Source organism: Colossoma macropomum, unplaced genomic scaffold, assembly GCF_904425465.1.
Source record: "Colossoma macropomum unplaced genomic scaffold, Colossoma_macropomum, whole genome shotgun sequence".
NCBI classification, from domain to species: domain Eukaryota; kingdom Metazoa; phylum Chordata; class Actinopteri; order Characiformes; family Serrasalmidae; genus Colossoma; species Colossoma macropomum.
Window position 1 is genome coordinate 11,530,409 of NW_023494786.1, and position 14,049 is coordinate 11,544,457.

General features: G+C 39.5%; 1 protein-coding gene across 5 annotated transcripts in view; it reads left to right on the plus strand.

Moving 5' to 3' along the window:
- arhgef12a (Rho guanine nucleotide exchange factor (GEF) 12a) overlaps positions 1-14,049 on the plus strand; it is a 63,139-nt gene that overhangs the window by 14,454 nt on the left and 34,636 nt on the right. For all 5 annotated transcript variants that reach the window (XR_005006298.1, XR_005006310.1, XR_005006316.1 and 2 more), the window contains exons 2-3: positions 11,891-11,911; positions 12,481-12,581. Coding sequence is in view for 1 of the 5 variants with exons in the window: in XM_036560908.1 (XP_036416801.1) it covers positions 11,891-11,911; positions 12,481-12,581 (122 nt within the window). In the remaining 4 variants the exon portion in view is untranslated. The remainder of the gene's footprint in view (positions 1-11,890; positions 11,912-12,480; positions 12,582-14,049) is intronic.

Sequence of the window (14,049 nt, forward strand, 5' to 3'; positions counted from 1 at the left end):
AAGGCTGCAAACAGGACTACTCGCTGTGGGTGTAAAACATGCAGTTGAATGAAGTTGTTGGATATTGAGATGAAATATGGGAAGCTATAAAGCATAATTAAAACAGTCTGGGTGTGCAAAAAGTATAGCCTTTTTTGGCTGTGTAATTTCTTCTCCTTATAGACCTACAACAAGCAATGAAATATATATTTAACTCCTTAAAAAGCTCCTTATGATGATGCAGGTTTTTGTGACAGTAGCTATTACTGTTTCACATATTTGATGCCCAACTGTGGGAGTGAGAATGGTCATCATGTTTGATATATTATGACAGTTTAGTTAAGGATAGAGTAGGCTGCGTAGTTTGAAATTGCCTCTATAGCAGAGTGAGTAAATCCCTAACTCTACACAGAGAGGGCAGGGTTTGTGCTCAGCTCATGGCATCACATCACTTTATTAATGCTAGAGAAGTATTCAAGTGAACACAAAACAGACGTGTGTCTAATATAGTTTTCACCACATGTACCATATCATATTGTATCAAGAAGTTGGCAAGTGTTAAAGATCTCTCAGCTAGCTGAGATTGATAAGGCTGGAGGAAGGGGTGATGGGCACAGTCGTTACTGTTTGACCAAAGATTACAGGAAAACAACGTAACGTCCTAAGTGGCATGATATAATGAATTGTGCTTCATATTACCAGGCACATGAACTAAGCAGGTAGAGCAAGCTCAGTTTTGCATCCTTCCTATTAACTCCCTCCGAGCAGAGTAATAAAGAAGAGAGTTTTAAACACAACCTCCTCTCAACTTTGCCACCTCTTCTTTGTTTGAGTTTCGAAAAACTGAAGCAGACAATCTAGCGTAAAGAAATGTACATCCCCAAGCCTTGTGAAGAGTGGGGATTGGACTTATTGGAGCAGAAAGGGAAAATCTCCTCAGGCTCTGGCAGTGGCCCCGCACACTCTTCCCCCCAAATGTGCTCTGTGATGTCATTAGGAGGGAGGGTCCCAAGCTAGTGGCCTCACTCTTCTTTCTTTATCTGACATAACCTTAACTGACACATCCCCATTCAACGATCTTTCCTTTCTCCTTCTCTTTTCCTGTCTCCTTCACCGTCAGTGCCCCTGAAAATGCTCTCGCCATGGCTTGCCTAAACGCACATACACGCTCACTCTAGTCTCCCTGGATGTTGTTGTTACTCAGTCATCACTGTTTAATGTGTTTTAACAGCTGATGCTGCGAGCAAATGTAGGCTCCTCGTGGTGCCAGTTGGTGCCTTTAGGACCATAAAGGCTATTCAAGACTCTTCTCACTGCAGTTGCCTGAACACCATTACTTATCACTAAAAATGATGCAGTCTTGTTATACCGTCTTGTTATACTCATCTGTAGGGCTTTTTTCCAGAGTGCATGTCTTCAAGGAGAAAAAAAGCAACATAGACACAGAAAAGAATCAAAATTTGATAATGGTGGAGATAAAAGTCCATAATGGTCCTCATCTTGTACTGTATTTAAGAGTTTGACTCACAGTCCATGATAAACTTTATACTCTAGAAAATGTATTTCGTGCAGTAAAGTTGTTCTTCTTTATGACAGTAGATCATTTTTTATTTAGATCATTTTATTATATTGGTATCAGAATATGCAGCTGATTGAATCTGAATAGTACATTTGATTTAGTAGAGTTGATTTCTGAAGTTAATCAGACCTTGAATATATAATCAATCAGCTAAACATTTGCACAGTCAGTTGTGCTGATTAAAATGTGATTATTTATAACTTCACTAATCATTAACAATTGTTTAAGTATCTCAGATACTGCAGTCTGTACATTGAGTGTAACATTATTACAAGTGATATTTATATTTTAACTTATGCTGCATATTTGTCTGTTAGTAATATAGACAATGATATCGCATTAACAAAGGTGTTTTAATATCTCTTGTGTGGATTTGTTTTGAAGCAGAAAATTAAAACTTCAATCCTGGCATTTCAACTGTGTGTAATTTATCTACCTATTATGCCTCAGGTCTGTTTTCTGCTGTTAACCACAAGTGACGTGGCCAACACCATAGAGAAAATAAACTCCAGTGATGTTTTACACTCGCAAGTCACAACTAGTTAAAAATAATGAAAGCATAATGGAAATGTTTTGCTTTACTGGATGTAATGCAAAGGTTTAAAAATGTTCAGAACTGGGAGGAAAGAGCAGGCTACAGCGCTCGTGTTAGTGATATGAATTCACAGCGTTGCATTTTTTTTTATTTAAAGAAAAGCTCTCAGTTCAGAGTGTGTATTGCTGTGCACATATCAAAAATTAAGTCATTTTGCTGCAGGATGTTATGGTAACTGGTAGCCAAGGGAAATCAATAAACTGGATCTTAACCAGTGTAAAACACACTGTAAAATGTTTAAAAAGAATGCCAAAAAACTAATCTGTCAGTCTAGAAAGTCAAATTATGCACATACTAAAAACAAAGGCTATTTACTGTAATAATTTTTAACTTAATTTGCAGCCTAGTAAATCTGACCTGCATTGTGTGGCAATAATATCTCTGAAGGCACAAAGATTGGGTCGGTATCGGCATCAGTATTTAAGGTGCTCTGTTCAGATCGACTTGGGGAGCAAAAATGCTGGATCAGAACATCCCTAATGTAAATACTAGTGGTGTCAATCAATATGATAACACTTTATTTATAACTAAATTATTAACTCATTCTTTTATACCTATATATAAATTTTATACCTATAAATAAATCTTATATAATGCTAAGGTTGCACTGATACCCATACTGTATTGGTATCAGCTCCAATGCTGGCACTTAAATGATGAGGATACCGAAACCCATTACTGATAGCAATGCGTGCCATTAGATGGAACGTCACAACAGTCCAGTGTTGTGGGTTGACAAGCAGCAGAAAAAATGCTTATGGCAAAATCTGCAACGCCAGTGTTTTGTGGCAGCAGTAGTAGTACATATAGACGGTTTGGAATTCTTCATAAGCAATTGGTTTCACCGATATGTTACAAATACACCAGATAACATAACATGCAAACAGCATAAAACCTCAGCAGTTTACCCCAGTGGCTGAGCCAGGCTTGTTTCAGTAATCACTCATCTCGCGCTGTGTCGACATTTACAGTTGAGTTAATGTTGCGGGACTAATTTTTAGTGCTGTGCACAGAAGCGGGCGGAAAACCAGCCCACTGCAGGCGGGAGCAGGCCGAAGCATGCGTGAAGAGAAATCCCGCCAATTAATGACCAGCCTAAATAAAGTAGAATCATCACTAAATCATATATATAAGCAATATAAAAGGATAACAGTAAAGCAATTAAAATGAATGAAGCCATTCTAAAGAGTTGTGAAGAAACCGTTTGCATGAACAACGCGCTTATTCTCGTAGCTTGCAGAGATGGCAGTGTTTTCAGTCCAACGGCCACAGCTGCCACGCCCAGCAAAACACCAAAAATAACCGCTCTGTGGTTTAATTTTTGCTTTGTGTTTACTGGGAATAAATGGCATTTGGTGAAGTTTCTTCACGGTGATTCTGATGACCACGACTGCCATGTTACGTCATCAGAAAATAATGTATTTGTGAATAGCCTGTGTCAGGTATTGGATGTCAGTTCACAGACACCATCATTCTCTACAGTGGATTTCCTTCCGAAACTGAGTAATCCACTCAGACACAAATAAAAAGTGGCATATGCTGCCAGCTCTGATTTGAAATACTCGGGTTGGTAAATCGGATTTATCTAAGAAACACCCATGTTTCCAACAAAATTGACCTCTTTAAATACCTTTTTCAAAGCAATTAGAAGTAGCTAAGCCATAGTCAGCTTAAAATGCTAATCTTTTTTTATAACAGTCAGTTAAAGTGTAGCAGAAGTGTATCCAATGGAATGATATATGAAATGTGATTGTTTCACATTTTTGGTAGCTGGCAGCAGGTAAGAATGATAAGACAGAATGCAGGACAGAAGGCATTTTTTAACTAATGAAACAGCCACGTAAAGTATAGACTTATAATCACAGAGAACTCAACACGAACATTGTTTGCAGTTTACAGCATTTGCCTTGTTTCACTCTAGAAAAGCCTACTAACACCTGACCAAATAAGTAAACTTGCCAGCTTATACATATTATACTTATACATATATTTTGATTCATAGAGAAGTGTCTTTCCTTTGCTTGTTAGTCTTTGACAGCTTTGTCAGTTTTCAGTTATTGATTGCCAAATACAAGAAATCTGTTATTCAAAATCTACCAGCACTTAACATTTATACAGGAAACTTTGTTGTTCCCGGATGCCTCCCTATGCAGCCTTTTCTCATTACTGCGAGCAGTGGTTTAAGTTAAGTGCATTGGCACGGCAGCTGTGCTCTGACAGATTCGCAAACGTTGGTGAAAGGAAACCAATCTGGCCTAAGTGGCTGGTTTTCTCCTGCACGTCAGGGGGAACCATGCTGAAAGTAACAGCTACAGCTGTTTAGAGCATGTTCATTTTAAATTGTGTGCACATTGAGACCAGATGAGGTCTCTCTGGGTTAGTCATGAATTCATCCTAGATCACGTAAGGCCGCTGGGCTGTACATATGAACATCTACTGTGTTGTACGCACTGTCATCCAGTGTCCAGCTCTTGCTGTGACAGATGTATGGCCTCTTCTAGCTGTAAGGGTGAGCAGGGTGAGGTTGGAGGAAAGTGATGATGTCATGCTTTGGACCACAGGTCTGCTGGCCTGGCCAGAGTGAAGCATTGTTCAGATACAGCACCATGTGCTCTCTTTATCTGCAGACATGAGTCAGGGTTCTCTCTACCATATCTGGAAGTGAGTCTCTACTTTACCAGCCAGCTTGCTGTGAGCACTGTAGTGTATTGTACTCTACAGATGTTACTATTCAGGGTTTTATGTTTGTTTGTGTTTTTTTTTTGTTGTTTTTTTTGGTAGATGCAAAAGCCTATTTAAAAAAAATAAAATAAGTGCAGACACATGTCTGATGAATGAGGAAATACAGATTTGCTTACTGAAACATGGGCTCAAGAACCCTGTGATGTCAGTCAAATCAAGAAAGTCTTTCAACGCCCGTGAATTCAAGTGGTGGTGCGCATAGATGGGCTAACACTGAAGCTACTCAGGGCAGTGTTAGATGGTGAGTTGGATTAGTCCTAATGAGGTCTGAAATCAGATATCAATTCAATGGAGTGCATTAGTATTTTGCACAGAATATGGGCTGTGTTTAAAATATTGATTTAGTAATATTGTGAATAAGCTCTTGGCTGTACACTTATCAATACAGTAATACTGTGATTAAGTGCCAGTATTGGAACTGATACCAATACAGCTTTGATATCTGCTTTGAGACTTTTTAAATGCAGGAGCTGTATTGGTGATGGGGATACCAATACCTTGAAGCAGTTTCTTCGCTCATGAACTTTGTCGACGGTATGGGTTGACAAGCAGCAGAATAAATAACTCATGACAAAATCTGTAACACCAGCATTCTGTGGAAAGGCAACAGTAGTGGGTGTGAGACCAGTTAGAATTCTTCTTAAAGTATTAGTTTCACCCATATAAGCCAGTTCACAACATACAAACAGTTCAAAACAGGCTAATGGTAGCCCCTTACCTGAAAGGCTGAGCCAGGCTTCTTTCAGTAATCACTCATCTCTGGTGTGAAATCAGTTACAGTTTGAGTTAACTTTAGTTCAGGTAGTTATTAAAGGAATGAACGTCACTGAGACCAGTGGAAGGGGACGCCGCTCTCTTGGGGTAATAATAGCCTAGGTTTAGTTTAGCCTTTTGCATGTCAGCCCACTAGTAGGGCTAGTGTGTTCACTATCCCCGCCTGCGATGCAGCTCCGTCGGTCAGCTGCATCAGCCAGCGGCATGGTCTTGCGCCCTGTTACATGAAACAACCCGATAAATCTTGTGAAAACTGCTGCTGCTCCCAGCATTAATGACTGATGTAAGCGCAAGTGTATGGGAAGCACATGCGAGACAAATGGCTTGAGAAATTCGATTGTGAAACAACATTCAACAGCGTTTTTACCAAGCCAGAGAAGCTGTTGCGTGCTAATGTGTGCACACTGCTGGTTAAGCTATATATTGTTCAGTTCTATTTTGAACTATTTTGCACAATAGAACTATTTTACTTTTACTTCTTATTATTACATTAACTTGTTATACAGTTGTTAAATATGGTTCTTTTTATTAGTTATATTGTACTAAATACCACTCACAGTAAAAAAACAAATTGTTTTTCTTAAGCATCTAAAATAAAATACTTTCACACACAGACTCATACAAGTAAATGCCATTCATTTAAGCTTAGGCTAATTAGTTTTATTTGTGACAGAACACAGCTTTTTTCTCTTCTTTCTTTGCCTCTAGGAGGTTTCTCATACAGTGTTGTGAGTTTCATGGTCAGTGTATCCCTTTTGCAGGCTGTTTTGACTTGGTCCGGGCCACTTTTTTCCATAGTCATACAAAACCTCAATTGAGTAGTGGAATCACCCCTCCAGGGTTTCTTTTCCACATTTCCTGTGCCCTGCAGACCACCCCCCAACCTACCCCCTGCTTTAGCCCACGTCAGAAAACTTAGGTACACATGCGACTGGGAAGTCCGCCCACACGTTTGCTGGAAAATAGAGTCGGTGTTTGGTGCTGTGTGCCATTTTCCACAGCAGCGTCAGCTGAGGCTCGACAGGCTGTGGACCAGCCTAATTTGCCAGTTACATGGATTTCACCACTGTCAAAAGCCAATTTTGGCATTCAGTTAGTCCATGTACACATGAAGAAAATCATATTAAAATTATAAAATATCACTTGGGCCTGTGCATATTGATTATTAGATGTTACATTTGGTACAAAACTTGCCATGGTTGTCAGAAATAAATCACTTTTGCTGGAAACTGTTATGCTTGTATACGTTGGAGCAAAATGTCGTTCTTCAGGCCCCACAAGTTCAGAATATCACTCTTAAAAGATGGTTCATCAAGGGTTCTTTAGTAAAGAAAATGGTTCTATAAAGAACCATTGCATGATTAAAGAGTTTTTACATTGTGAAATGGTTCTTCACATTGAATGAGAATGTGCTTTAGATAGTTGTATATAGAACCTTTTTTGAAAAGGATTCTATATAGCACCAAAAAGGGTTCTGTATAGAACCATACAAAACATATTCTCCATTATTCTGATGAACGCTTTCAAAAAGAACTCTTTAATCATACAGAGGGTTCTGCAAGTGTTACCATGAACTATAGAACCCTTGAGGAACCATCTTTTTTAAGCGTGTACAGTAAATACACCAGAATATGTATATATTCTGCAGGACATATACTATGTCCTCATAATCGCTCATCATTCAGCTTCAGCTCGCTCTTGTGAGAGGTGGTGAGTCTCCCCCGTGTTGTCTTTTTTGTAGACCCAGTACCCAGTATATGTTCCGTTTAGTTTTTAGAGTGTTTAGACAGAAAAACGCTTTGGACTTGGTTTAGATGTCCCTCTATGTTAAAATCGCATCTGTTTTTTTTTGTCCAAAAAAATCATACTTGGTTTGAATAGCCCTTAACAGTCCAGCCCCAGCCTTGATTTGTATTGGCTGTCAGCGATTGGTATCGGGCCCAAAAACACTGAACGCACTGAACATGTCAGTAGTTTATTTGTGGGAAATTTCAGTGTTGTGTTAGCCATGAGCTAACAGTAGTGTACATTCACTTCTCTCACTGAATTTAATGCTACTCATGCCAGCTCTACTTAAACACAGAAATTTAAAGCATTTAAAGCCTGTAGCAGATATTCACATTGCATGATCTTTATATGTTGTAGTTTTTTCTTCAGTAAAACATTACTCTATGTATAATTGGGGTAGCCTTTTATCCTGTTAGCTGTCTACTGAGTGGTTCAGCCTAGATTTAGTTAGATAAAAACTTTTACTTCATACACATGCAATTTCTAACAGCAAACATTTAATGAGAATTATGACTACAAACTTGACTAGTCAAAGATATGTGTGCATTGGTGAGATGCTGCTGCTGTGGGTTTCTTTTTTCAGTGGTGCGCCCAAATAAGACTTGAGTGTCTTAACATCAAATTTACCAAGATGATTCATTGAGAATGTAACTTGTAATTTGTTTTTTTTTTTCAGTCGAGTAATTGAGACAGCCCAAAAACTGTTGCTGCTGTCCGTTTGCTTTTGTCTCCTGGTGTTTCACAAAATTATGTCACGTCAAAGACTTATCATGGCCGGCGTTTTGCTAACCCAAGTTCTTCCCTCAAATGTGCCCCGTCACCATATATGATTCAGAGGGAAGAGAATAACAGACGTAAAATGTATGATTATTAGCGCCGCAGCTTGCTTGTGCTTACTTTTCCATTTGTGCTCTGTAGCTTCAGGCTTCAGAGGAACACACCATGGAACTTATTACATGCACACTCATAAATGGCCCATTCAGCTCCTTCTGACCACTCTCAAAGGGATTCTGTGTCACCAGTGAAGGCACTGGTGCTGGTTAGAATACTGTCTGGGACAAGCTCTCACCCTCTGGCTAAAGTTTGACTATTGTTTTTAAGGTGCTCATTTTTGTTTTTCATTTTTTACTTTTCATTTTCCTGTGTTATTGCCATGCAGGAGCTGATATTAATGAATTCTGGAAAGTTCCACTGAATAATGGAATAATGTTCCTTGGAAGTACTTGGTCCACGGTTGTCCTTTCTGATATCTGTCCAGGGTGCCGCTGGTAGCGTAGCTTATTTACTGTTAGGAAGTTCTATTTGAAGTCTGAGTCAGCAGAGCAGACTGTCCTAAAGTGACTTGTCATGGCTTGCTAGGTTAACTTTGAGGGGGAAAAAAAAAATCTCTGGTCAGGATCGCTTAATAATGGATGACCGCACAGCTCAGTCAATTTGGAGACCATTAGCTCTCCTACTATGCCTTTGTTTTCTAAGGTTTCCAGGCATTCCTGCTCAATATTTCATGATAACAGCATGGTTCATATTTGCAAAGGTTTTGAGGGGACATGAGCAGTATAAGGCCACTTTCACACCTGCCTTGTTTGGTGCTGGCCAATTGAATTTTTACTTTAGTTCAGTCTGTTTTGACAGGTGTCAAACACTCCACCAAAAAACGCAGGTCTCACTTCCAAGCAAACCGTGGGTTAGTTTGCTGCTGGTGGAAATGTGTTTTTATGGTCCGCACCAAACAAGGGAATTCAACAGTAGAGCATGCATTTCTCGCCTTGTAGCAGCACATTAGCGCTGTACAGTCAGCCAAATTTAAAACATTTTAATAACTTCAGAAGGTATATTTGATAGGTGGGACCAGCGTGGGCAAGGTGATTGGTTGCATTAAAATTATTTTGCGTAAAATTAAACGTAATTAAACCATGATTAAACCAAATCATAAAGAAATGGTGACCACGTAAGGTTTATTTTCATTACTCTGATTGTCAAATAGGTAGACATTGAGCACCATAATATGTATGATAATACATTTTATCAAGAATATAAATGAGATATGGATCTATACTGTTTGAAAGTTAAAATTAGTAGTACTTCATTTAATGGAGACAAACGTGAGAGTAACAGTGCTGTTATCCCTGCCAAATTCCTGACCAATCAAAGAACATTTCCTTGCAATATTTCATACACTATGTGTAAAACTAGCTGAACCAAAGGGAAAAAGCTGTCACAAAAGCACACACTCCAGGGCAGGCTTTGTCACCTCTGACTGCTGCTTCTTGCTGTCATTGGTCTTCTTCAGTGTGTATCAAAGACATTTCCCCAGGTGTTTACAACCATAATCTGTTAATTACCCTCATAAACTCTCATGTAATGAAAAATGGATGCTTTTGAAGAATACCCAATCATTTATTTAGTCTGAGTGATAAAAGTTTGACTTCATGTTCTACCTGGGAGAGAATTATCAGGAGAAAGAAAATCAGTGACATAAGCAAGATCCCACAGGCTCATTAAAGGGGCGATCATAATGGCAGCTATAGGTATAAACAGGGTTTTTCCCTATTAGAGAATTACGAGGCGTCTGCCTCTGTCAGTTTTCTTGTTGCCTACAGCTTTTGACAAAACACTAACAGGTCTCTTTATGCAAAACGTTATTTTCTAACACGTGTTGCACTCGGTGGATTTGTCATTTGTAACTGCCATGTGAGGCCCTCTATCGTATTCAACACAGTGCATTGGGAAAGACGCCGCCAAAACTGGAACAGCAGTATAAGCATGGCTGTAACTTGCTATGAGGCCACTAAGGTAGACAAGAGCCGTAAACTAAACCGCCCACTGCGTTTATCTCTGTACGGGCCGCCATGCTAACGCTACACAGAGCAACTTTGACTTCTTGAGATGTAACGTTACAGGTATGAAGCACACATACTATAGGCTAACATACAACATAGCTCTGACTAAATATGAGAGTTTATGAGTGTAATCAACAGATTATGGTTGTAAGATGCAACCCCCATGACTCGTTTTTTATTTGGACCACTAGTAACGTTGCACGTAATCAGCATGCTTCAGTCTAGTTCTAGTTGCTGCTCAGTTTAGGCTGCAGGCTCGGTAGTTGGCTATATTAGCGATTAGACAAAAAAATTGTTTGTTGTAGTTGTATTGTGTTACCTACTCATACTACAGTGAGCATGTTCACTGTTAACCACTATACTGACACAGTATCATGTAATTTAATTACATTTTACATATAATTGTATTTTCAGGTGATGATAAATGTGTAAATAAATGGTTACGAAAAACTATGAAATAGTTGTTTTGAAAAGTAATTACTTACTTGTTACATAATTATTAGAGCATCTAAAGTACTTTGCTTTAAAAATGTTTTCTTGAGCCAGTTGAAGGCACGGTACATGTGCACATCTGCACATGATCAGATGGTACAACCTCTGCCACATTTTGATATTTAATGTTTTTTCAGAAAGTTTTCTAAAAATAAAATTATCTCAGATTTTAGATCGTATGTCTGTCACTTTCTTAAAGATAAATATTCTGAAATTCTGATGAAATACATTTTAACCCACTAGATACAAGCTCTTCCTGTGGCAATTTTATTGCCCTCAGGATGCGAGAGTTCTATCACCGAGTGGAGTGTCAAACTTTTATCTATCTGTCTGTCTATCTGTCTATCTACCTATCTACCTAATAAGCTAATCCAAAATAGGGCTTTACAGTGATTGAGGTAAAAGATCACATTGTATATTTTTGCAAACCTAGAGACCGTTTTTAAGTTGTTTTTCGAGAGAGAGATGCGTAAATGCATTTTGCTTGTGTTTTGCCTAAGAGGCATCTTGTGTTTCATGCACCCTGGGTGGGGCACTGTTAAGCATTCTTCTGTGCTGAACAATCAGATGATGGTTAGAAGAGCCTGTAGTGACAGATGGGGGCAAGACTAGGTGTTGTCGTTGGCAAATTCCCCTGAACTTGATGGTTTCAAAATGAATCAAAACGATCATGAACATATCAAGATCACAACTAGCAATGCTACAGCATTAACCAACTAGCAGGACTGACAGGTACAATTCTGTTGACATGTTTGCTATTGCAAAAAAATGCAGCATGAACCCCCAAGAAAGACAGGGTAACACAGGGCACCTGCTGTTTTTCAGCCTTCTGACAAACAGCGTGATCCCCTACAAAGTTGTTGTGGATCTGCACAGTGTGAGGTAGCTGCCTCAGGCTTATCAAGCTTTATATGAATAACAGTCATGCTGTAGTACTGAAGAGTCTGTGTTGCACTCATTAGGCAGTAAGCTTGAGTATTCAGCCAAGCAGCTGTGGGATCATACAAAGGGGGCTTAACAGATTGTATAAAGGGCCTTAGATTTCTTGCTTTGTTTGTTCATAGAACATCTATTTTAACCTCCTTTTTTTTCTTTTCACAGATTTCCCAAAAAAGCAAACAGGTAAGCAAGTCACTTATAACAAAACACTTACACCAGTTTTTGCCACCAGAGTTATCTCTAGAGACATAGACTGTCTGAAGAACAGCAGGCTGGGTGCAGCACATGGCAGGCTGTTAGCAAGCATGCGCCAAACAGTGGCCCACAGTGAGGCACAGTGAGCCAGACCTACAAAGGGCCTCTTTTGCTGTGTAGCCCATCTCTGCAGTAACTGCCCTGGAGAACAGAAGACTCTTACACAACGTGCTGTGCAGGGAGAAGTCTAAGACAGGGCTTAGGAAGCAGGCACAGGGTAGAGTGGTGCTGGGCTGGGCTGGGCTGGGCTGGGCTGGGTTTAGCTGGGAAGGACATTGAGGCAGTGTTCTGTTTACTTCACACACCCTGTGCCCTTCCACACATTTAGACTCCAAGGGTTGGCTGCTTTGGTTGTGTGTCTTGCTCACCCCTATTTTTTTGGGCCAAGGCTCCACCAGTTATGTGTTTGTTTTTGTTTTGTTTTTTTTGTTTTGTTTTGTTTTGTTTTAGTATGTGAGCTGACCTCTGACCCCCCCCAACCCTGTCTCTGTTTGCAGAACCAGTAGTATTCTCAGCAGAGACCATCCCCCTGACAAGAGGCCCAAAAGTGACAAACCTGCCATTCCTCCAGTGCATGACTCTACATTTGACTCTACAGGTACAAGTTCGCTCTCGCGCTCTCTCGCGCTCTCTCTCTCTCTCTCTCTCTCTCTCTCTCTCTCTCTCTCTCTCTCTCTCTCTCTCTCTCTTTTTCTCTCTCTCTCTCCCTCCCTCCTCCTTTCTCTCTCTCTCCCTCTCTCTCTGTATAGACTGAGTACTCTGCAAAAGCTTTAGGCACCTGAGATAATTATATTTAAATAACTATTTATCTGGAAATATATTTTTTAACCATTTCTAAACCAGCATCTGATTTGGCTAATCGATACTTCAGTATGTTGAATCAAGTATGCTGGTGATGGAATTTAATAAATCTGTGTGATGGCTGGAGGCTCCCAGGAAAATCTGTAACCAAACTTTGTTCTTCAAACTAGCTCATAAGATATAGGCTACTTTTTTTTTCTTTTTAAAAAAAACAAATATTCTGCATTTTTTTTTTTATTTTTAGGTCACTTATTCTAATTTAAGCACATTTGTGATACTGAACATGTTTTGAGGCTTTTGAATAGAAGGTCTGATTCTTGAATCTTGACCCTTCCATTGAAGCTTGTGTTCCGACTCTCAGGAGGATTTGATGTGGTCATCAGAGGCTTTTACGCAAACTTATGGAGCCCACGCCAGCTTGAGTGCACACAAAACAGGGAAATGCCACCAAATACTTAGAAATTCTTAAATTCATGTGCATATTTTAAAAATTCTACTTTTCACACATATTGTTATGCTGGTAATGTAATTTGTAATGACATGTTGTATTAAACTGAAAAAGAATGCAAAATATAAGCATTTGCACTGGTGGCCTCTTTTGGACTTCTATATGTGTGTTTGTATTTTGGTATTTGTTCTCTCTTTGGCTTGTCACTCTCTTTCCTCATCCTAATGAATTACTGAAGAACACGTGTGGTTTCTGAGGGAACTGAAGTGCTCTATGCTTCTCGCATTGACACTCAGCTCTTACAATGGCAACGCTTTTCCTCTGCGCAAGGCATACACGTGAGCTTGTGCTTATCCAGTGGCTGCCGAGGAACTGGCTCAAACAGCCCTATGATTCAGAGTTGCTGACCATAAACTATGCATATGTTCCTGGCCCTGTTTTTGGCAGTGAGCAGGCACTATTGCAGATGGAGGAAACTCCTTTTTTCATCAACTATTGGGAAGCAGAAAAGCGAAAGAAAGTTTTGTGCAAGTGGTCATTTCATGTGGTGATTATGGTGGGTCTATCATATTTTACGATATGGTTGACATTGTGAGAGACTGAATGATGAAGAAAAAGCTTTTGCGTGCAGGACTGTCATCAACAACCAGTTAATGAGAAAGTGTAGGCGAAAAGGGGCAAGACCAGCTATTCTCAGAAGTCTTTTCATGACTCTGAACTGTCAGTAGAGTTTCCATGAGAGCATCCTTCATACTTTTCTTCTCTTTGTTTGTAATGGAAAAAGAAAGTCATCTTGCTATTAGAAAATGTCTAATTT